This window comes from Hippoglossus hippoglossus, chromosome 4 (assembly GCF_009819705.1).
Source record: "Hippoglossus hippoglossus isolate fHipHip1 chromosome 4, fHipHip1.pri, whole genome shotgun sequence".
In the NCBI taxonomy this organism is placed as follows: domain Eukaryota; kingdom Metazoa; phylum Chordata; class Actinopteri; order Pleuronectiformes; family Pleuronectidae; genus Hippoglossus; species Hippoglossus hippoglossus.
In genome coordinates this window covers 25,874,803-25,899,661 of record NC_047154.1, presented here as the reverse complement: position 1 = coordinate 25,899,661, position 24,859 = coordinate 25,874,803, and the positions used below count along the sequence as shown (strand labels likewise).

Below are 24,859 nucleotides of genomic sequence, written 5' to 3'. Positions count from 1 at the left end.
TTGAAACCGAACAAATTTATTTCATTTCAGGAAAAGTTCTTAACAAACAATATCAGATAATATCAAAATGACCACGGAGCATTGAATCTGCACCAGCCTACAATATGTCATGTTACGTTATGTCGTGTTATGGAGAATAAACAACAAGCTAAAATACAATGAAACATAAAATATATCAAAATGAAAGTGACAATGAAGAAAAAGACTAAAATGTATCTTGATGAAATGCAAAACTTCAAATAAATGAAAGTTCAGCAGAAGGATGATTATTTAATTTGGACTCTGTGAAACGTGATGAGTTCATGTGCATCTTTAGTGAGTGATGAGTTATGAGCTGAACACTGACCTGTTGTGACCTTTCACAGTTTTATGTTGAAGTTCTCATGGTTTTCTCTGACTCAGCTGGGGGGGGGGGGGGGGTGTCACGTTGGCTGCTGTACTCACACTCACCACTAGATGCCACTGGCTCCTTCACACGTTAGACCCCTGCAGACTCTGCGTTAACCCTGACCTCATGATGGCACCACATGAAAACAATAGTCATCAGGGAACCGTGAATGTTCGGAAGCATTTTAACATATTAAACTGTTTTTGACATATTTGAATCACAGTTTCGAACGAACAGGAGTCGTCATCACTCCCGGCATCCTGTTCTCAGTGGGTTGCTGTTTTTTCAGTTTCTTCTTTTACATCACTGGGTTTGTGACAGTTTAGAACGTTTCCTTGGCCAGTTTTCATTATTCTCTGTTTTTTGATAAAGCAAGAAAAATGATTGTGAAGAAGAACTAACGGAAGCCAAACTATTATGGAATTTAAAGTTTATTTAGATTTGTTTTACTTTGGTCCATGTCCCATCTGCGTGGAGGAGGTGGGGTTTATGAGCTTCACTGAATCCAGCCACCAGGGGGCGACCGCGACACTTTGGCTTCAGCTTTCATGTCGTCCGTCTTTATTTACCGTCTGTGGTCACAGCCACAAAAGTCACTTGTGCTACAAACAAACCGGTATCGAACTTTAGAGAAACTACTGAGGTAATATCTATACTTTCTCCACTTAAAAAGAACACATGAAATCATCGATATCCCAGCCACACACACACACACACACACACACACACACACACACTCTGACCTGCAGCTCTGTGATGAGCTGTTCAGACTCACACTCACCCGCTGCTCTTTTTGTAAACGCCCCCACTCTGCTCTGTCAGAGCGTCGGAGCCTCACACAGGAACACACAAGCTATAAATACCACCATCGCCTCAGAGCGACGAGGCAGAATTTACTGGAAATGCAGCGACTGATGCAGGTTCCACTGGATGTCCACTGCACATCAACACATTGAGAATACAGGGGGTGGGGGGTGGGGGGGGGGGGGGGGGGTGGGGTTCTGTTATTCTTTGATTCTAATGTCAGGTTTATAAGAGTCATCAAACAGTCGAGAGAATGTAGCTCCACCAACAGTCTCCTTATGAAACTTCATTTAAATCCGCTGGGTGTTGGTTTGTATTTGGATTAACTACAATATTACATATTATATATTATTATGTTCATCAGTCCAAAATATGATATTATAATATATTTGGGCCCTGACTGAAATATCTGAACATTCACAGGATGCTTTGCCATGAAATTAAGTATAAACGTTTGTGGTTTCAGCTGTTTTCAGACTCTGTGCATCTTCGTCTTCCCCATATGGAGATTGTTCGGGTCATTCAGGCGAGGGGGCGGAGCCTATAGAGCAGCAGGGAGCAGGACATGACGGATAAATCACGTGGCGGAAATCATATGTTTTTGTTTACAGCTCATCAACACCGGAGTATCACCAAAAGCTCTGGAATCTCGTCGTCTTTCCAAGGCGACGTCCGTTGGTCCCTTTTATTCATCTTGAGATATTTTTAATCCTCCAATTTAGAAATGTTAAAAAATATCATCAACACTCCCGCTCGCTCCATTTCACTAGAATACAGCCCCTCTGGAAAAATTCAGGAATTTTCAGCGTAAGCAGCTGAGGAAACAGACAGAAAACATAATGTCCTTGCTGGTTGTAAACATGAGCTGAGTCTTACATCATAGTAAAGCAAATGTTTTAGGGTATTTTTAGCCGAGGCCACGGCTCCAGAAAATGCTTCACTTTTCACTTCATCTTTGGTTCAGTCTCAAAAAAAGTCCTGGCAGCCGCAGATCTGATCCAGAAGGACCGGATCAAGACAGAAGTGGTTTTCTGCTTGTGAAAATATCAACTCATCAACAAGCTGGACCTGTTGTCACTGAGGAAACAGGAGCAGTTATTTACAACTCAGCCGTTTCACAGGAGTATCTGTGCACACGTGTGTTTCATGACGGTTATGAGTCACATGTCAACGCGTCCCAGCAGATCCCCATTTGACTTGGACACCACTGTGGGACACTGAGTTCTGCATGGAGCTTTGCAGGTTTGTAAAAGTGGATCTATGCCGAACTCTGGCCTTCACCTGGGGCATCATGAGGTCACGTTCAGGAGCTTCATGTGAGGAGCTCCCTTCTACCACAGACTTTTAAACTTTGCAGAGAAACCTTTACAACACACGAGAGTAAAGAAAGACAGTAAAACATCATATGTCTCCTTCAAATTAGAATCCACTGAGGTGACGTGTGTTCTCTCCCATTAAGAAGTTCACATCATAACACCTCAGCAGATAGTGATATCCAGGCGTGACCCTCTGGCCTGCGACCATCTTTGTCTCGTCGGTATGTGCAGATCCACGTCCCGTGACCCGCTCCTGGTCTAAATATAATCGCCCAGGCAGCGTGTCCCACTGCGAAGGTCACATTACATCATGCACAGAAACATATTCTCAATGAGTTGGCACCGAGGCGTCGAAGGCTTTATGATCTGCAGCCTCTCACACACAAGTCGTCAGATGATGAAGTCGCTGCTCGTGACCGATTCTAGTTGAAGTGGTCTGATGGAGATAAAAGCTGCTGCAGCTCAGGATGATGTCGTTCCAGTGACCGGCTCCTGAAACAAAGACTTTATATTGTGACCTGTGCTAAACGTTTCCTGAGACATCTGGCAGAGATGGGTAACGGAATAAACAAGGTGCAGTATCGTGAAGTCAGATTAACTCCATAAGAACTTAAATCAGTTAAATCAGCTTCTTTATTCTCCATTTAACCGGATGTTAAACTTTCTGCAGGTCCTGCCTAATCTTTACCTGGGAAATATTAAAGGTGAGTGAAGCATTTACTGATTCTCAGGATGAGAGCGTGTTTCAGTTCCTCCTGTGAGATGCTAAACTGAGCTCGGTTTCTATAGAGAGGAGATCACATCGAGTATTTTAGTGATAAAAGGCTTTTCAGCAGCTGGAGGAAACTGTTTCTGAGAGCTGGTTCTTGTGAACTCACGAGGGTTCGCTGTGGGAGGGGGAGCCCCGCGGTGTCGGGGGGTCCCCGGTGTGAACTGCATCCAGCACATGTGATGAATACGTGCTTTTTGACCGTTGTGTGAAAGCGACAGCACAACCAGGGTCTTTGCTCCTTTATCAGCCTCGTGACAAACTCTGCAACATGTCGGACTTTATTTCGGAGGTTTGAGCGGCAAACTGCATTGAAGTTAAAAAACTAAAAGAAGATTGTGATGCCATTTAATGCAAATTATTTTAACTTAAAAAAAAAAAATTGCCATAAAAACCTAGTTTGGATCTAAAAGCTAAATAACTGCGTTGTATTTTTTAAGAAAATAAATTTACACAGTTTATGTAAAGTAATGTAAAATGTGGTCGATCTAAATATGTGATTTAACCACTTGTAACCAAACAGGAGATTTAATGCCTCATGTTATTAAGTGGAATCAAACGGAATCGCCAACATGTGAGTTTATTTATGACCCTGTTGATCCTCTGCATTTCTTTTACATCCCATAAACACACTCGTCTACGAAATAAGCTTTAACTTTGTCGTAGATGTTTATAATTCTGGAGAAACGTCTATTTGACCGAGTCTTAAAAAGAAACGTCTGGGAGTCGTACCCTGAACCCACCAGCAATTTCAAAATGGCGGTTTTATTTTTTGAATTGTTCAAATTTTGGTCTTTTTGCTGCTTCCAAACCTTTTAATTTAATAAACTCAGAGATTTAATCTAATCAACTTCACACTTTTAAATTTTCCTCTGGACTTTTTTAAACTACAGGTGTTTTAATCTTGCTTCTGCAGAAATAACATATAATAAAGGTCACATGTGTCTTAAGCTTGGGCACAAATGTTGTGACGGGCTTTTGTCTTTGACTTCGATGTGATATCAGCTTCCCGACAGCCCATAAAAATATTTATTTGGTAACCAACACGCCCGTGGTCACCGTCTGACCTTGAGGCCGTTGAGCCCTTTGGCCTCACAGATGTTGGATTTTCTTCTTCTGCCGTCAGCTGTTATTTGTGTCTCACAGTTTATCTGCAGATAAAATGTGCAACAGGATCACTGGAGGATTTACTGTGAGTCATGTAGCTGTCAGGAGGGTTGGCTGCAGCTAAACGTGGCGTCGTCCTGCATCCTGCCAACTTGCAAAGCATGAGCACCCAGAGGTGAAGACACATCTGTCCAAGGTGGAGAACATTTGGCTTCCTTTCAAAGAACAAAATTTGATTAGAACAATTACTGTTTCTTGCTTTTGGGCCAAGCTGCTGCCCTGTTTTAGAAACATTGGTTTTCCGGTTTTTCTTTCAGTTCAAAACCAGAGCAGAAAGCTCTGAAGGCCACATTTGCTTGGGACACATTTGAGGGAGGGGGGGGTTGTTGTTGATGGGCAGAAAATGCTTAATTTAGGTTTGAGACTACATGAGATCGTTTGTGATTGGACGGACGGAGTATTTGCAATTTCTTCTTTTTCTGTCCGCAGATGCTCGAGACAAGGAGCTGCTGGCTCAGCACAACATCAGCCACATCTTGTCGATCCACGATACAGCTGCACCCGTCCTGGAGGTGAGGTCGTCTGTGTGTGTGTGTGTGTGAGGTCGGCCTGCGTGACCCCGTGACCCCGTGACCCCCCCGACGTGAATCCACAGCCTCCTCTCAACATCGTCCAGTCGTCCTCATGACGTCTCGATCGTTATCAAATCATTGATAAATTAGCTCCAGAAAACACTGAAAAGACAAGAAGAAAAAGGTGTCAAAAGCAGCAGATATTTGACATTTTGTGTCTAAAAAATAATGATTATTAACTGTTTATTAAAGTTTTTCTGATTTACTGGGATTCCACCAAATATCTGAGAATTTATGTTTGACAACTTTCACCACTGACGCTGCTGTAACATGGAATAAACTAACTTTATCACACAAGCAGCTTGAAATCCATAAAGTCGTAAAAGTGGAACTGCATTAAAGAACATGTATATAATATTCGTTGCCTTCACTTACTTCTCGTCTGCAACATTTGCCTTTATTCTTAACACAATTATATATTGTACATATTGAAATAAAGCTTCTGTGATGTTATTTAGCTACAATATAAAGAGTAGAAAAATCTAATCCAACATTTCATTTCTCCACTGATTCACTTGACCTATCATCTTATTCTGAAGAATTTGAACTTCTCCTTCCTCTCTCCGTGTTTTTGAGAATCTCGAGACTTTCTTTCAGCGCCGGCTTTCACAACTTTCATCTTTTCTTGTTGAAAGCGAACATGAAAAAGAATCCAGAGATTTCTCGGCACTTTCTCCGTCCGTCCTCTCGTGTTTCACCGAACGCTGAAGAGAAACAGCAACTTGTACGACGGTATCACTACTTAAACTGGTCAACCACCAAAACCCTTTGAAAAGGGACTGGGTCTGAACCTGTGCGTCGCAGCCGACAGACGCTGTTCATTCATCGGCTCCTATAGAAATCCTCTTCTTGTGTTATTAAGTAACTCGCAGATTTCTCGGAGTTCTGTGGCTCAGCGATGAGTCAGGTCGGGTCAGACGGTGGATTTGCATGTAACAGTCAAACTGCTGACAGGTTGATTTCTGGGAAAACAGCTTGATGGTTCCTGACAGAGGAAATTAAAATTTGCAAACACCGAACATCTGAGGTCGGACGTTTAATTTACCAAAGAGACCTGATCAACAAGCTGCAAGAATAAAACTCCAGATAAATAGAGCTGAGCGTCCGCTGAACATCTCATCCACAACTTGCATGAACATTGTGTGTATACGAGCATGTGTGTAGTGTGTGTATATGAGCATGTGTGTGTGGGTGTGTGTGTGTGTCACTGAGTCATGGTGAGTTTTGAAGAATGACTAAATGACTAATGAACAAAGATTTGCGTTCTCTTCAATATTTTTCCCGCGATTACAATTACCCTGACACGCTTCTTCAATATGTGCATCAATGTGTGTCTTAGAGTGCGTATCGTTTGTGTGTGTGTTTGTGTGTGTGTGTCAGTTTGTGTGTGTGTGTGTGTGTGTGTGTGTGTGTGTGTCAGTTTGTGTGTGTGTGTGTGTGTGTGTGTGTGTGTGTATGGTGCAGGTATCACTCAGGTTGTGGGGACCGTGTAAATGATTAAACTTTAAGTTTCAGACATGTTTTAAGTTTAGGTTAAGATTAGGTTTTCGGTTTAGTCTCCATGAAATCAATGTAAGTCAATGAAATGTGTGTGTGTGTGTGTGTGTGTGTGTGTGTGTGTGTGTGTGTGTGTGTGTGTGTGTGTGTGTGTGTGTGTGTGTGTGAGTCAGGTTTTTTGATTTTTCACTGAGTCATGGTTGTCAACTGACTATGCAAAGATCTAAGAGTTCTTCTCTGCATTTGTTCGCTAAAACTTGACTCTTCCTGTCGGTGAATACGATAAAATAAGAATAATTTCACGCCGCCTCACTAGACACAGCAAACATCACAATAAATAGTAAATAAACACATGAATAATCAAAGTAAGACTTAAAATCAGATTAAGAGACAATAACACAGGAGTAATGTTACTGATAATCCTTCATTTGCATGTTTATTACCGTGTTAAAGTGTGTTAAGTGTGTGTGATTGTGTGTGTTCTGCAGTTGTTTGTGGTTTTGTCTTCATGTGAGTGCGACCTGTCCTGTCTGCACCACTTCCAGAGCTCGCTGTGTCCCAGAGGAGCTCTGGGGTTTTTGCAGCGGTGCAGTCATAACGGGACGAGCTAGTTTCTGTCCAGTGTGCACGTACCCTCAGCTGCCAGGTGCACAGAACTAAAAACACACACCCGTATATAAAAACACACACATATAGACACACACACACACACACACACACACACACGCAGGCAAACATCTTTATGCCACACCAGTCCGGCTCTGCACAGCGGGGGTCAGCAGGGCCACTTTTCCAGGGGCCGTCCCGTTCACCCAGAAACAAGAAGTGAGTTAGAGTCAGGATTTAAACCAGCAACCCTCTGAGCTGCCGCGTGTTGTCGTGCAGTAAAAGTTCTCAGGTTCGTCTGCGGTGAAACATTTCGAGTGACGTTTGAGTCTAAACTTCTCCGTCCCTCACCAGGACATGAGGTACCTGTGTATATCTGCTGCTGATCACTCCAAGCAAGACCTGTGAGTACTTCATCATACTTACACCTGTGTGTACGTGTATCTACTGCGTGTGTATGAAGTACAAATATTCTAAACTTCTTCAATATAAGTTCATATAAATCGAAAACAATTGACAAGAGTCGAATTGTAATTTTCATGATTTAAATCGCAGACTGTAAATAAAGATGGACGAGTCTCAGATCAATTTGGTTTGATGGTATGAAAACATGCTGAGACGTCATGATTGACAGCTGAGACTGACTCACGATTGGTCGAGCCTGTTTAAGGGGCGGATGATGTAGACGCGTTTTATATTTTTATTTACAGTCTCTGGTTTAAAGGAGGAGAATGTCTGTTAATTTTATTTTGACCTCAACCATGAAAGTATACATCAGAAAATAAAACCTGAAATCTATGAAGTCCTTTGTCTGAAGGTTCCATGTTATTCTGTGGAATAAGAACAACTGACGATATCAATAAACTTACAGGTAATCGTGTTCTTACATATTGTTTATCGTCAGAAGGGTTTAATGTTTGTGTTCCTATCAGGACTCAGTACTTCAGAGACAGCATCACCTTCATCCACGAGTCTCGACTGAAGGGAGAAGGCTGCCTGGTTCACTGGTGAGTGACAATAACTGAAGTCACAATCGGTTGGTTTGTATGAATACACAAAATCAATTCAAGCGTTCTTTCACTGGGAGGCCATTTCTTAATATCACTGTCACAGATGACACTGATATTTGTGAGAATTTGTCCTGAACTGAAAACTTTAAATCACATTTTCATTTTCAACCACAACAAAAGCTCCCTGACAAAAACGTCACGCTCTCATTGTTAATTTCATCATCTTTCATTTTCTCTGGTATCAAACGACCAGAATCTGACATTTAACCACAGTGAGGGGAAAAAATGCTGGTTTCACTTCTTAGTTCACTGGAGACGAGAGTCTCAGAAACAAAATGTCCTGATTATCACAACAAAACCGGAGCTGTGTGCCCCCAGTGTGGCGGGCGTGTCCCGCAGCGTGACCCTGGTGGTGGCCTACATCATGACGGTGACGGGCCGCGGCTGGGTGGAGGCGCTGGCGGCGGTGAGGGCGGCCCGGCCGTGTGCGGGGCCCAACCTGGGCTTCCTGCGGCAACTGGAGGAGTTTGGAAACACAGAGCTGACAGAAGTGAGTGACACCTGGCGGGGGGGGGGGGGGGTCAGAGGTTACAGGTGATCCCGGTAACCTCTGACCAAGGTCATGCTAAGGTCATGCTAAGGTTTAACGCTGATCCTCAAGGACGACAATTCGCTGAGTGTCAAATATCTCTGACAACACAATTCAGGTGTATTTATTTACGTGAATAAATATGGAAAAAAATATGTGGGTCATCAGATTCCTCCCCCGCTGCTGCAGGTGAAAGCAACACTGTGTAGTTTTACTGAGGAACAGCACCCCCTGTAGCCACACGTGGGGATAACGTCTGTTGGGCTTTGTTTATTTATTTATCGAACCCATTTCCACCGAACTGAAGTGAACGAGCCTCGGAGCGACTCATCACATTTTATGTCGATTAAAGAGCAGATCCATGATTTCGGCCATTCTTCAACATTTATCTGTATTTTTCAGGGAATAACACACAGATCTTGATTTTTCCACAGTTTGAAAATATGATATATACGTTTTATAACAAATAAATAATTTAGTTTATCATGCCACTTCCTTTTTTTCTTAGTTCTTCTATCAGAACTTGTAGGATTGCTCAGGTTTGACTCTAACTTGTGACCTTTTGCTGCTTGAATGTACGGTTGATGTTGAGTTCATCTGTATATTCAAACAAGTCAGTGTGAAGTGGATAAAGATTTGTTCTCGTCTGATATTTGAATCTGTTGCTGTTGTTTCCTGATGCAGTGAACATCTGGTTAAACTGCAGATGTCACCAGGGCTGAAAACTTCCCTCCTCTTTACTTCCCCTCAGCTGGACACTGGTTTGATCTGGTTTTCACACTTGAACACTTTCTTTCCAGTATCGAGCGTCGTGGAAGGAGCGGTACGGGAATCAAACGTTCAACGACGAGGAGGAGCTCGCCGCTCTTTTGACCCGGAAATCCACCTGCAGCGGCGGCAGCAACGCCATAACAACCAGCATCACTCCTGCGGCGGCCACAAGTCGAACCTGAAAACAAACCGTCTCCTCTCGTCTGACCTCAGCTGCAGCAGCCGAGGATCGTGGGCTCTGACCTCTGACCTCTGACCTCTGACCTCTGACCTCACCGAGACCAGAGCGGCTGGTTCCACGCTTCGTGGTCGATCCTGCAGAGACAAACAAACCAGGAACACTCGAAAGTTCGGTCTCGACCCTGTGTTTGAACGGTATTTTAACCAGAAACACTCTGCAGTCAAGTGACGAGGGGATTTTTCTTTAATGTCCTCGTCTCCTGTCCCCTTCGTCATGTCTTCGCCACTAACTGTCAAAATAACACGCTCGGGCAGTCAAGCGGGACAACAAGGAAACATACAGTCCACAGTGTGAGCGCACGTTCAGCAGCCCCCCCCCCACTCAGTTCTGTTATGCTGTGTCTGCTACTTGAATTATGAGTATTTAGTTTCTACACAGTGTGAAGCCGTGAAACACTGAATCTCACAGTATCTGAGGATAAAGGTTTGTTTGTGTTGTTGGAAAATCTATAATAGAAACTGAATAAATGCAACGAAAACCAGGATTCACATAAACAAAACACAAATATCAACGATTCACACGAACAATTTCTGCTCCAGGAAACTTGGTTAAACATGTTCATTTGTTTTAATTATGAATCAACATGAGAGTTTGTTCATCAACTGAATCTTTCAGCAGCGAAGGTTCACTGACAAATCTACAATTTAGATCTGAAGGGGAAACTAATTATTAACGAGCAAAGAAAAATATATTATTAAGATCATTGTTTTAAATCTTTGGATGTGAAATACTGGATAATTTCGGGTATTTACACTTTTTATTTAATGATTGAAATAAAGTGAGAGAAAAGTCTTTGAGTTGTTTGGTTGGAACTCGTCACAGATCGTCTGTGGTGGAAGAAGTAAAGTAATTTAAATTAAAGTAAAAGTAGAAAACCACAAAGTGATAATACTCACGTTATATATGTTTAAAACAGTAGAATTAACTTTAATCAGCATTGACAGCAATAATAAAATGTAATAATATATGTTTTTATTTCAGAAGCAGGATTTCTGTCTGTCTCTGAGTGTTTTTATGTGGTTTTGATCATTTTACTTTAATATTCTGTGACCAGTTCAACCTGAAAACTACTTTCACCTCTTTTTGTTTGTATAAAGTTTGTTTAGTCCAACGAAGATAAAACCATGAAAGTGAATCACACCTCAAATAAAAACAACATTAAACTGCTGCTTATTGTAATGATCCATTAATAAAACACCTAACAGGGGGGGGGGGGTTGTACTTTATTAGTTCTCATACCTGAAGTACTTTTCTTGGTGATTTTACTCAGATACTTTACATAAATATAAAACTATTGTACTTTTACTTGTCAGTGTTAATCCATTACACTCACCTGATGATATCTGACGTCTTCTTTCAAATTAAACCCTGCTCAGATTTAACACATCAGGCTCATGATAAAATTATTATTTATTTTCTGTGCTGTGTGAATTGTGTAAAACTGACAATAAAGATAATTTATCCATGAAACTGAGGAGCCTCGAATACTTTCATACCAAATCCTCATTTAATAAAGCTGGTGATGATTCTTCTTGTTCTACTTTTACTCAAGGAAACATTTAAAATATGGACTTTTATTTCATTTTTCAGAAATTGCTGTAGATTCGTCTTCCACTGTATTTCGTGGTTGAATCTATAATCTAGATTAAATCTATAATCTAGATCAGATTATAGAACCTAATAGAGTCAGTGGACTCGGTTCTGCTGACACGTGATGATAAGAACCTCTCATCGCAGTTTTTCTCTTGAATCTTCCTGTGGGAACATTTTTATTCGGTTCTCTTCGTGAAACGTTATCACTTCAGAGAATTGTTGTTGTCTCCTCGACAGAACTTTCCACGCGCGCGCGGTCGTGTCACTTCTGATTTACTCCGGCAGGGTTTCCCCTCCTCTCTCCTCCCCCGCTCCTCCCCCGCTCCTCCCCCGCTCCTCCCCCCGGGCGTCTTACCTCCGTGCGCCCTGGAGGATGGAGGCGGGTCCCCGGCAGCAGCAGGTGCGTCCTCCGGCCCCGGGTCTCCACCCCCCCCCCACCGCCTCGGGCTGGAGGATTTAAGCGGCTCCGCGGTCATGATGAGGACTTTCTGACTTTCTGACTCTTTGATTGATTTCTGAAGTTTCTCGGGTTTCGAGTTTCGCAGGTAAGACGCGTCAGGGCGCACGGGCACATCTCTGCGGGGGGGAGCCGGGGAGCGAGGTGGTGGGTGGCAGATACAAGATTTAACTTGGACACACACACACGCACACACACACACACTGCAGCACCTGACAGCAGACCTGTTCCGTGCGTGTGGACAGACATGAACGCCGAGCTGGATTACGGAGGCTCCGGGAGCAGCGGGAACGGGAAGCTGCGCCAGTGGCTCATCGAGCAGGTGGATTGCGGGAAGTACCCGGGTCTGGTGTGGGAGAACGACGAGAAGAGCATCTTCCGGATCCCGTGGAAACACGCCGGGAAACAGGACTACAACCGGGACGAGGATGCCGCGCTTTTCAAGGTACGAGCCACGCGTCCGCGTGCGTAAAACAGCACGTGACCGTCAGAGGAGCAGCGGGGGAGAAGGAGAAAGAGATGAAAGTTGATGTAAATGGAGAAAAAGAGAAATCAGCTTTTCAATCATTCATCATTTCTCTTTTAATCCGTTCACGTGTTTAACCAAAGTAGAGAACTTTACTAAGTGCTGTGTGCAGAGGCTGGAACTCGTGGATTCACCACAGAAAATATAGTTTTTAAAAATTAAAACGCTTTAAAACAACTGGGGAAAATGGATTTGTCCAAACATTATTAATATTTCACACTGTTACCTTCCACCTTTTATTTATTATTCTTGTTACCAAGCACATCTATATAACAGCTTCTTTTGAAATGCTTCTTTTTGTATTATCTTGCTTTTACAATTTGTCATGATGCATTTTATATTTTATGTAAAACACTTTGAATCAGATCAGAATCAGAAATACTTCATTGATCCCAGAGGGAAACTGTGTTTGTCACAATAGCTCCGTGCAAGAGTAGAAATATAAGCATATACAGATTTAAAAATAAAATAATATAACACAATATGTGCGTTACCTTGTTGTAGAAATCTTCTAGATCCTAAAGGTAAATTTTGTAAAACCTCTAAATATTGAGTTTCTGCCTCATCTACCAACATGAGATCCCAGAGGCTGCACACATCTCACGCATTCCCGTTAAGAAACACTTTATTCCAGATGTTGATTTGATATAAAACCTGCAGCTCCATTGCACATCTGCCGGCTGCGCAGTCCCGCCTGGATGATGCGGGTCGAGGCGGTGCGTGTGTAACCTTGTACCGGGCTCTCGTCCGCAGGCCTGGGCGCTGTTCAAGGGCAAGTTCCGGGAGGGGATCGACAAACCGGACCCGCCGACCTGGAAGACGCGGCTGCGCTGCGCCCTCAACAAGAGCAACGACTTCGAGGAGATGGTGGAGCGGAGCCAGCTGGACATCTCCGACCCGTACAAGGTGTACCGCATCATCCCGGAGGGAGCCAAGAAAAGTCAGTGCCCCCCCCCCCCTCCCACACACACACACACACACACACACACACACCACACACACACACACACACACACACACACACGTTTCTCATAACATTTCAGAGTCTTTGTGATTAACTTCGGTTTTGATCTGATCTGATCTGGAAATTCTCTGATAAAGGTCACAAACTTCTCAGAGTTCTAATAAACAGTTTGAAGAGTCAAACCACAGTTTGAGGTCAAGATGTCATCACCACAGGAGGACAGTCTTTTTACTGTCTGTCTTAAAGGACCTCGACAGGAGGACAGTCCTCTAAGTCTTTCTCTGACAGGAGGACAGTCCTCTGAGTCCTTTTCTCTGACAGGAGGACAGTCCTCTGAGTCTTTTCTCTGACAGGAGGACAGTCCTCTAAGTCTTTTCTCTGTCTGTCTTCCAGGACCTCAACAGGAGGACAGTCCTCTGAGTCTTTTCTCTGACAGGAGGACAGTCCTCTAAGTCTTTTCTCTGTCTGTCTCACAGGACCTCGACAGGAGGACAGTCCCCTGAGTCCAATGGGCTTCCAGGTCCACCCCTACCCGGCTCTGCAGACTCAGGTGAGGATGATTCACAGACTCATTAACTACGTCACAGTTAGAGCTGGGTGATTTAATAATACTAATAATAACTTTATTTATATCGTACTTAATAACAACACAGTTTACAAAGTGCAAGAAAAGTAAATATAAGAGAAATCACAATCAGCAGGAGGCAACGTGACGAGTCGATAATTATCACGATCAAAGTCACATTAATGTTTCTTATAAGTTTAAACTCTTCTGAGGCGGAACAATTATACTTTATACTCATACTGTGAAAAAAAACATGGACGACATGACAGCTCCGTAAAAAGGAAGCCAACTCAATCGCCCCCTGGTGGCTGGCTGCGGGACACGTCACGACCCTCCTCCATGTTAGCAGATGGGACGCTAAGTAAAGTCACAGAGCCGAAAACCTTTGGGTGTTAAGTGTTCTTCTGATTTCACACCGAACTTCTAACAACATCAGGATTTTACAACCAGTCACCAACATGTTTGTTAAATTTAAAGAATTTCAAATTCACCTGCCAGATTGTGTTATATATATATATATATTTATTTGATACAGTGTGTACAGTATCTAAAATCCTCATTAACAGGAACATAAATCTACTTTACCTACGATATAAACTCTCATTTGTTATTAACCATTTATTTATCGATTATAGGATTTTAAAACTCCTCATCTCATTAAAAACGCTCACAGATGTAAAACCAAATACAGTTTTAATTAAGAGTTTTATAAATATACGTAGGATATATTTCAAAATGCAAAACTACGTATATATATAGATATATATATATCTATATATAGATATATATATACATATTTTTGCAGAGCGTTAAAAGTATTTTGGGGTTTGAGGTGAATCAGGTGAAGGAATCTCACGTCTGAGAGATGAGGCCTCATATCAACTTCATGTGTGTGTCTGTGTGTAGATGCCTCAGTACATGATGTGTGTGTGTGTGTGTGTGTGTGTGTGTGTGTGTAGATGCCTCAGTACATGATGTGTGTGTGTGTGTGTCTGTGTGTAGATGCCTCAGTACATGATGTGTGTGTGTGTGTGTGTGTAGATGCCTCAGTACATGATGTTTGTGTGTGTCTGTGTGTAGATGCCTCAGTACATGACATGATGTGTGTGTCTGTGTGTAGATGCCTCAGTACATGATGTGTGTGTGTGTGTGTCTGTGTGTAGATGCCTCAGTACATGACATGATGTGTGTGTCTGTGTGTAGATGCCTCAGTACATGATGTGTGTGTGTGTGTGTCTGTGTGTAGATGCCTCAGTACATGACGTGATGTGTGTGTCTGTGTGTAGATGCCTCAGTACGTGACGACACCAGAGTGCAGTTGGAGAGATTTCTGTCCGGAGCAGACGCCGGAGCTGCCCTTCGCTCAGTGTCCCTGCCCCCCCCGCAGCCTGTCCTGGCAGGGCCCGTCCATGGAGAACGGTTCGATGCCACATGTTCACACACTTCACACACAGACATTAAGTGTCCGGGGCCGTTTGAGTAATTATTTAAAACGTGTGCCTCTGACAGGATACCAGCTGCGAGCGTCCATCTACTCGTACGGCCCGGCTGATGGTCAGGCTCCGCCCTTCTCACTGGACGCCAGCATCAGATCAGCAGAGGCTGTGTCAGGTAATCACACGTTCCTCCCTCTCCCTCTGAACGCTGTGGAATCAGGAGGACGACGATTCTGGGTCTGGGTCGTTTACCTCTCTGAGGAGAAGAGGGAATTTCTATGTGAAACCAAAGTTTAGTTCAAAGAGCTCGAACGATTTATTGATTAGACGATAAATCGATTTGAGACTTTCATCAGTTTTTATGTTTGTGGGCATGAAAACTTTTATTTTACAGAATAAACTGCAGAAAACACGTGCATTCAGGATTATATATCTATATTTTAAAAGTTTATTTCCTTAGAATCTATGAAACTGTAAAATATCAAAGCTCAGTTACATTTCCTTGTCATAAGGGTTTGATAACGATGCTTATGGATCAGACAATAATCCTGAATATTTATAAATATCAGCAAAGATTCATATAAGTTTGTATTTGCTAAGATCCTGAACCTGATGTGTTTATATGACATGTCTGAAGTTCAGTGAGACGTTAGAGATGAATCCACAAATGAGAAAGAAAACATCAACAGATGAAAGTTTCAGAATGTAAACATGAAAAGTTTAACACCTCTTCTTCCTCTTCCTCTTCTTCCTCTTCTTCCTCTTCCTCTTCTTCCTCTTCCTCTTCGTCCAGATTTCCGCCTGCACGTGTCCGTGTACATGCGGGACAGCCTGGTGAGGGAGGTGACCACCTCCAGTCCGAAGGGCTGCCACATCACCCCCTGCTCCCCGGAGGAGAAGCTCAGTCTGATGCCCGGAGGCCCCGATGTGGTCCCCCTGCCCGTGGACAACCTGTCGGCCCAGAGGAGGACGGAGGACTGTCCCCCGAGCCCCCCGTCCTCCCTGGAGAGGGGGGGTGTTACTGTGGATGGGTGCGGACGGACTCTACGCCTGCAGGCTGTGTCAGAGCCGAGTGTACTGGCAGGGAGGGACGTCCCAGTACGGAGACAAGCTCAACAAGCTGGAGAGAGACGTCACCTGCAAACTCCTGCACAGCCAGGACTACCTCACAGGTGAGACGGGGACGAGCTGCAGCCGCCGGGGACATCGATTAAACTCTCTGTCCTTTAATCACTGGAGAACAACCAAAGTGAACTTCTTCAAATATCTCTGTGTCTGATCAACTGTCCACAACCAAAAACACCAAAGCTTCAAATTAAAAAGATGTTAAAAACTCGTCATGTGACTTATAATAGAATAATCTTGATAAACTAAATGTTTAGACGACTGATATTTAGATTTTGAACAATGTGGTGCAGATCCAAATAGAAACCTGGATCTAGGGAACTTAAATGTGGTTTCATAAGGGAACTGTTGGGTTGGGCTGACTCTAGGTCTAAAGCCGCAACACGAGAAACTGGTAAATGTGTTAAATATAGTTTATTATATAGTTACAGTTTATTATAGTTTATTAAAGTGCTGCAGAAGAATCTGTGGTGATTCTGGAACCAGCTTCAGAACAAGTGGAACATCTCATTAATCCACATTAAGAGGAAGAGACTCTAACAGGGAGTGAGAATAAAAAAGTCAAATCTCTGTTGTGTCTTTGGGGAAATTTGACAGCTCAGTTTCTGTAAAACTCTTCGGATGAATGTCATCGAACACCAGGACTAACACAAATAACCCCCCCGACAGCCCTGAACAGCTCAGATAGAAAAGTTTAGAGGAGAAATTGATGTTGTCACAGTCACATGTCTCAGACACATCATCTCCTCCCACTCGGCTCCAGCTGCCTGACAGATAATTGTATTTGCATGATGTGACCTGGACTTTCCAGACGAATCAGCCCAAAGGTCGCGCACTTCAAATAAACTTCTTCTGAAATCATTTGAATCAGAAACGTTCAGTTTGACTTCACGTGTCAAACTCTGGTGTGTTCCCCTCCGAGCAGAGCTGCAGAGCTTCGGGCTCCACGGTCGACCGCTGCCTCGCCTGCAGGTGCTGCTGAGCTTCGGAGACGAGTGTCTGGACCCGCAGAGACAGAGACGCACGCTCAGCGTCCAGGTGAGGAAATACAACACAACTTTTATTCCTCCTGCGGCTCAGTGGGACGGAACGTTTCCTGGGAGGTGAAATCAGTGATCAGATTAAAACGAATTCGGCAGGAAGCTGAAGCGAGAAACATTTCCAGATTCAGTCGTCGTCCACATCTGAGTGAACACGAAGAGGGGGAATCAGACTGATCTGTTAGAACAGTGATTCACAGCTGAAAGGTGTGGAAAGAGAAACTAAATGGACCTTTGGGTCGCGATCAAGAGAGGAAGTGGATTTAAATCTATGACGCGCTGCTCTTACAGGCTTTCTTACTTGTAAAACCCACTTTCACTTTTTAAAGATAGAATATCCCCAAATTCTTCATTTGACGACATCACCGATGATCCTCAGTGTCCAAAATGTTTCCAACAAAGTTCAAACCCAGAGAAATCCCCCGTTTTATTCAAGGTAACGGGACAAAGGACAAAGGACAAAGGACATTTAGCCAGTTTTCCATTATTGTATTGGTCACGTTATGGATCACGATGATTCGTTGCTGTTTCCTGCGTAACGTGAACAAAACTTTATCACATGATCCACACCTCCAGACAACAACTCCCATGATCCCTCGCTGCTTCACCACACGATCGGCCTTTTGTCATACTTTTGATCGAGAGACCCCCCTAGAGGCCGAAGTTACACATCGTGTTTCACAAACTGGAGCCAATCCACTGACCCGTCTGTCTGTGTTTGTCCTGCAGTGGAGCCGCTGTTCGCCAGGCAGCTCCTGTACTACGCCCAGCAGACGGGCGGCCACTACTACCGCAGCTACGACCTCCCGGGGGTCTCGGACCACTTCAACAGCTCGGAGGACTTCCAGCGCGTCACGCACCATCACCACCACAGCAGCAGCAGCAGCAGCAGCCTGCAGGAGTGAACGTCTCCGGGGAGAGACATCCGGACGACGCAACGAGTGAATCGAAAGAGACGAGAGGACGAACCTGGACAGTTTGACACATGAGGATGATGGACATTTAGTGACAGTTACTGTTTGACCCAGACAGATGTGTGTGTGTGTGTGTGTGTGTGTGTGAGTGCGTGTGTGTGTGTGTGTGTGTGTGTGTGTGTGCGTGTGAGTGTGTGTGTGTGTGTGTGTGTGTGTGTGTGTGTGTGTGTGTGTGTGTGCGTGCGTGTGTGTGTGTGTGTCTCTTTTTCTGTATTTTTGTGCGACCATTTATTTCTTTTATAATTTTTTAAACAAAACAGAAATGACAGCTCAGGTGATTGTAAATAAAAAATAACTGTATGTTACATTTTGTGCCTTTAAATAAAACAAATTATTATTCACCTTCTTGCCGAGAGTTTTGATTTAAAACCGAAGCGTAAAAAAACTATCTGTGTTTTACAGACGTTTTTTTGTTTTTGAAAATCTTCATGTTGATTTAGTAGTTTGTTAATTTATTCCTCGTGAGATTCAACATGTTAAAGCATCAGCATGTAACTGCACCAGCGCCCCCTGCAGCCACACGTGGTGATTGACTCGATAAAGTGGTTTTCATGTAGAGAACTACATCATGATCAGGATATTACCCATGATCCTCTGCTTCCTGAACCCGAAGAGCTGCGGCTGTAACAAATCCACCGAACTCTGTTTAGAGTTCTTCACATTTTTTTTAAAGTTTTCTGCTGAATATTAGAGATAAACTCTGGTAATTAATATACTTATTATAATAATTTACATTTTTCTGCTGAGACACTATCACCACCATGTAGAAAATGTATGTGCCTGGTTGTTTCTGAGAGAAACTCAAACACTTGATTTTCAGCATCTCACACGAGATCTGATCTGAGGTGAACCCGTTGAGGTTTTAATGAAAGTTCACATTTCAACCAAATGGAGCAAAGAGTGACGACCTGTGTTCATAACGTCAGTGTGTGTGTGTGTGTGTGTGTGTGTGTGTGCGTGCGTGTGTGTGTGAGAGCAGGAAGTGTGCGTCAGCTGCAGGATGAAGCTGGTTAATCAAACAACTCTTTATCACAAACACCGTGATGACGTCACAAGGGGAGCCGGCGAGAGGAAGAGGTCGGTCGACACTTTCCGCGCTGAGGAGAAAGAGGCTTCCTGGTTTCTGCTCATAGATCAGAGTCTCGTTTCCACTTCCATGGAAAAACAATCACAACAACAGAAAAGCCACAAACACACGTGTCGCTGATGAGAAGTAATTCACCAGAAGACGATAAAAGATAAGATCACTCGAGGAGTTTTCTCTGAAAACCACTGACCTGCAGACAGATGTTAACAGAACGTTAGAGCTGAGTGATGATCTTTATTACTGATTAAAACACAAGTGGACAAAATGTAAGAAAACAAGTCCTGGGATTAAATTGAAGAAAAAGTTGATGTTTAAAAAGGTAAAATAGATAAATTTGAGACAAATATGTGAAATAATGTCCTGAACGAGACAAACGTTATGAAGTTTGTTCATAGAAACTTTTATTTCCGGTCCCAGTGTGATCAGTGGTTCCTCACAGAAACTCAAAGATGATTCATTTATGTTATGTTATATAAAACAAATGAAATATTTCTTCCTGTTCGAGACCTTGGAAACTGGAACCTTTTTAAAAACACAAAATCATATATTGGAAAGTCAATATGAATGATTTCCTCTTCTCCAGGAGAGTGACACCGACAGAAAGAACTGAGACGTGAAGATTATTAGAAAAATATACAAATATCACTGACATTATTCTGAAGAAAAACAATAACCGAGTATTTCCAAAGCCATCGTGAATCACGTGGACACAAATATTGACAAAATTTATTGACGTATATTGTAGTTTCAACTGATGGAGTTGATGTTTTGTGAAAAGTCCTGATCCCGTGTGGGACAGGGAAGGTGACGCAGAATACTAATAAACTAATATACGTGAAGTTTCTCAGTCGTGCAGGTCGTGGTCTCAAGTCGTTCATGTGCACAGAGTCAAGTGTTTAAAGTCCAGTTCCCTTAAACATCAAATTATAGCAGATCATCATGAAACTCCAGTTTTTCAGGTGTCACCTCGAGGGCAAACATCTTTTTTTCACATTTGAGAAAGAAAAGTGAAATTGGACTGAGTCAAATGACACAAATCTCCAGAGTAAAAACAGTTTCTGAATCTCTGTCCAGCTGCTCGACAACATCTGGGTGAAACGCAGAGAATCTTCACAGGTCACAGGTTCTGAGATGTGACAGAGTTCTTCGTTCTCTCGGTTGCTCACTAACACAGAAATTAGATCACAGAGGATGTTCTTCTCTTTGTCATCACGTCTGTGATGGAACACAAGTTCTGGTGAATAAAGGTTCAATGAGGATTTTTAGAAAACTCCCTCTCAGCTCTGTTACTGTAAACTGAGAGCGGGTGGAGTTTGGGGCTTTGAACTTGTTTTGTGAATGAATCCGTGGGAGGAGTGAGAGCTAAGTTTAGAACACAGAGAATCAAAACAGCTCCTGTCGGCGCCGCGTGGCTTTCCCCCAGAGCGACGCACACAACAACAGAAAGTCTGAAGAAACCTGATCTGGAGCTCGATCGTGAAAAGTCTCAGATTGTCTGTGTCAACAACAGGACGACACCCCGTGCACACTGTCCTCAGATAAACCCTCGTCTCTCGTGTGAGCCGTGGGCGTCTCCTCCGCCTGAGCGACTCTAGTTCGACCTTAACCACACATCTCACTTTGTGACCATCATGACACTTTCATCTGGGATTCACCTGCAGCGTCTTCCGTTCGCTGCCCTGACCAACGGCCTGCAGCCCCCCCCCGCCCTGCACACGCCCTGCACACGCCCTGCACACGCCCTGTTCACACCCTGAGGTCACATCCTCCACCCACAGACGCCGACATGAGGCCAGACAGCCTGAGTGAACCAGAGAGCTGGAGCTCCACAGATGAATGTGCACAAATGCAAAATGGTTCCAAAGAAAACTGTGTGTGTGTGTGTGGGTGTATGTGTGTGTGTGTGTGTGTGTGTGTGTGTGTGTGTGTGTGTGTGTGTGTGTGTGTGTGTGTGTGTGTGTGTGTGTGTGTGTGTGTGTTAAAAACAACTCAACAATGCATGATGGGATTTTGACCCAACTTGGTGGGAGTATCACTTGGGGCGTGTTTCTGCAGATGATTCACTTTTGGAGCTAATCGGTCAAAGATCAACTGAAGCTGAAACCTCTGGATTGCTCGCTGCAGTAAGGGTCATATAAATCATAAGAAACAAACGTAATTACAACGTTTTAACATGAAGTTGTTTCACTTTATTGGGCGGCTGAAATGTCACAGGACAAAGCTTCAACGGCTTCTTTGAATGTCCGGGACAGACGTTCACCTCCGAGCTCAGACGGTGGTCCCGACTGTCAAACACGGCACATTAGCGTCATTAGCATAACCAGCTCATCTGGGACTGTCCGGCACAGTAACAGTGAAATTAGTAATAAGTTTAAACATTAGGGTTCAATCAGGTGAAGCAGAAAGTGATTCTGAGAAGAGAGGAGATGAGTGAACACGGTGATAAGAGAGACGTTCATTCGATGATTCAGATAAGAGGCGGTTCATCTCTTCACAGGCTGCACAGACGACGGGTGGAAGCAGGTGAGCTGCAGCTGCATGCTGCTCGTGAACTTGTCCATCAGCTGCTCCAGAAGCCTGAGGAGGAGGAACATGCAGGAATCACTGGAGAGTAAACTGTACATCATGAAGAAAACATCAGAAGTTCACAGTCAGGAACAGCGTTAGAGTCTCTTCATCGGCCTCGGGGACATTTTAGAACTGATTTGAAGATTTTTATTGTTGAATTTTAAGGCTCATTCTGGACTCAACCTGCGTATATCTCAGATCTTTAGGTCCTGCTCTCCATTCACAGTCCCGGCTGAGGATCAGTGAGACCAGGTCTTTTCTGTCAGGGCCCCAGAAACGTTTGGAAAAACCACCTTGAGCGAATATGACTGACGAGCTCTTTGTCCAGAAACTGTCCAGAAACTGCTCTGACTTGTTTTCACTCTGTGTGGTTTTCAAACTGCTTTTGTTTGCCTTCAACTCGTCAATTGAACTTGATATGCTCCTCGTAAGGTGCTTTATAAACAAGGTTCGGTTTAATATGATCATTATTACATGGACCAGTGTGAGACTTACTTCGTATCGGCTCCGCTCTGTAGCTGCGGCAGGGCGTCTAAAGCCAGATTGAAGCTTTGGCTGAAGAAAAGATGCTCAGTTACAAGTTTGCTTAGAAAAAGGGCAGAAATACAGTTCAGAATAAATGTGCATCCAGACATGAGCACAAACATGTATGCACACACACAACACACACACAAAAACACACACACACACACAACACACACACACACACACACACCCCAGTGCATGCACACAGCAGAACCAGATTACTTTCACTTCCTTTCCAAAACCCACCAAGTAACATAAATAGGGATTGTAGTGAGGGATGTGCGACTGCTAAGATTTATGTCTGTCACATTCATGAGCATAAATCATACACACACGTATGTGAGCTCAGCACTGTGTGTGTGTGTGATTGTGTGTCTGTGTGTTGAACCCACTTGCTCTCAGAGTTGAGGTACCCAACGATGGCGTCTCTCAGAGTGCAGATCTCAAGACGAGCCTGAGGAGGATGGGGGGGGGGGGGGGGGTGTTTGAGGATCAAAAGGTGCAACAGAGCAAATGAAATCCATTGAACCTCGTCAACTGTCAGCAGTAAAATATGACGTTATCAGAAATGGGTAAAACCCCAACGACTGTGTTGGGTCGACTTATGAGTCAAGGTCCTACTATGACTCGGATCTACAATAGGTTTGTGTCAATGTGTACCTGCAGGGCTCCGTTTTTACTGAACAAGGACACGCATTGCATAAGACGACTCATCTCGTCCGCAACTGACTCAACAATCTTCGATATAACCCGAGGAACCAGATCCTTGGAGACCGTGAAGACCTGAGACGGAAGAAAAACTGCTGATGAAACGACAAGGACACAGAGTGAAGAGCGTTTTGGCGGAAGGAGGCTTGAGGGGCGCTCGTACCTCAGCGTGCACCGTGATGATGTTCACCAGAGCTTCCTTCAGGTAGTTCCTGACACCTGAGGGAGGAACAGACACAGGACACTGATCAGAATCCAGGGAAACGACGATAACACACAGATTCTCCTTCTTCTTCTTCCAAGGATGTAAGATATGGAGTTAAAGCATCGGTAGCATCTGAAACATCTGCATCAGCTGATCACACACACTGGACCTGGACTGAGAAGATGAAGTCAGGTAGCAGGGATGTGAATGTGTTTGAGGAGATGAACCCTAAAACCCTAAAGTCCCCATAAATTCACTTATCGATATCAGATCTCTAAATATATCAGATCCAGGAGTTATTCTTTGGGAAATGTTGAATAAGTTATTTCTTGGCCCACGTCACATCCTTTTAAGTTCAGTGGTTTTTTCAAGGTCAAAATGGGCGTGGCCGGTTTGAAGCACGCTGCCTTTGTAAAGATTTACACTTGTGTGTTCATGTTTTATCGCATAACTTTGGGCTGTAACCGCGGTGATTAAGCAACATATCACCACGGTTGGGCGATTTACCGTCAATCGTACCACCCCCTCACCCCGTAGGGTTTTTCCTGCATAGAAAATGGCGACAAAATTCTAGCACAGTGGAAACCGCACAAGTGATCACTACTGGGCTGTGCCCACTCTGGTGCTCGATCAGTACACTCGAAAACATAATCTTTATTCAATTTGCTAAACAAGCATCGTAAACCCAAGATTCAGATGATTAACTGTGAGACCTTTAAAGACCGAGCTGTATCTTGTTCATTGCAGACAAGACAACTCCATTCTGAGCTGTGAGGAGGAGGAGGAGGAGGAGGAGGAGGAGGAGGAGGAGCTTCTGTTCAGATTATAGTTAATGTTCGACCGGGAAATCAAACAATTATCAAACTCTCAAAGCTATTGAAAGTGGATTTCTGACGCTCTGCAGCACCCACACACTTTACAGGGGTCCTGAACAAAGAGTGCAACCAGTGAAAGTATCAGATCCTAGAACTGTGGTTAAGAGTCCAAAATGTTCCTCTTTCACAAACAGGCCGAAGACACAAAGTCACACGCAAACTCACACGACGGCAGGAACCGACCAGAGCAGCTTCCTATCACCACTGAGTAGTAGCAGAGTGATAACCTGCTGCCTGTCGACGCTCTCACACACTCTCACACACTCTCTAACACGCTGCTTCACATCCTGTGCAAAGGTAAACCACATATACACATTTAAGTTTCACCTGCAGGGTTTAGATCTGGTGAAGCACAAACACACAACGCTGCACACCCACAGCTACACACACACACACACACAAAGGCCGTGAGAGGACCTTTAGACCGGGGACTGATTTAATGATCTCTGTGGTGTTTACAGTAAACCATCAAAGAGCCGTA

At 43.8% G+C, this 24,859-nt stretch overlaps 3 protein-coding genes across 3 annotated transcripts in view; 2 read left to right on the top strand and 1 right to left on the bottom strand.

The window, feature by feature from the left end:
* Positions 1-2,484: 2,484 nt before the first annotated feature.
* Positions 2,485-10,928, top strand: LOC117760309 (dual specificity protein phosphatase 22-B-like). The gene is made up of 7 exons (XM_034583232.1): positions 2,485-3,081; positions 3,179-3,212; positions 4,874-4,956; positions 7,474-7,523; positions 8,052-8,126; positions 8,508-8,679; positions 9,519-10,928. The coding sequence occupies exons 1-7, from the start codon at positions 3,061-3,063 to the stop codon at positions 9,669-9,671; spliced, it is 588 nt and encodes a 195-aa protein (XP_034439123.1). The 5' UTR covers positions 2,485-3,060; the 3' UTR covers positions 9,672-10,928.
* Positions 10,929-11,611: 683 nt separating this feature from the next.
* Positions 11,612-18,463, top strand: LOC117760305 (interferon regulatory factor 4-like). Its single transcript, XM_034583227.1, is given in 10 exon segments — positions 11,612-11,868; positions 12,026-12,225; positions 13,060-13,246; positions 13,747-13,820; positions 15,122-15,254; positions 15,345-15,446; positions 16,065-16,281; positions 16,283-16,443; positions 17,322-17,434; positions 18,165-18,463. Coding segments are annotated over 9 exon segments (1,362 nt in total). The 5' UTR covers positions 11,612-11,868; positions 12,026-12,027; the 3' UTR covers positions 18,342-18,463.
* A 3,200-nt stretch (positions 18,464-21,663) lies between these two features.
* exoc2 (exocyst complex component 2) overlaps positions 21,664-24,859 on the bottom strand; it is a 41,955-nt gene continuing 38,759 nt past the window's right edge. The window contains exons 24-28 of the mRNA XM_034583221.1: positions 23,462-23,517; positions 23,251-23,373; positions 22,983-23,044; positions 22,561-22,620; positions 21,664-22,074 (exon numbers count right to left, since the gene is read on the bottom strand). Coding sequence (XP_034439112.1) covers positions 21,981-22,074; positions 22,561-22,620; positions 22,983-23,044; positions 23,251-23,373; positions 23,462-23,517 — 395 coding nt within the window. The 3' untranslated portion in view covers positions 21,664-21,980. The remainder of the gene's footprint in view (positions 22,075-22,560; positions 22,621-22,982; positions 23,045-23,250; positions 23,374-23,461; positions 23,518-24,859) is intronic.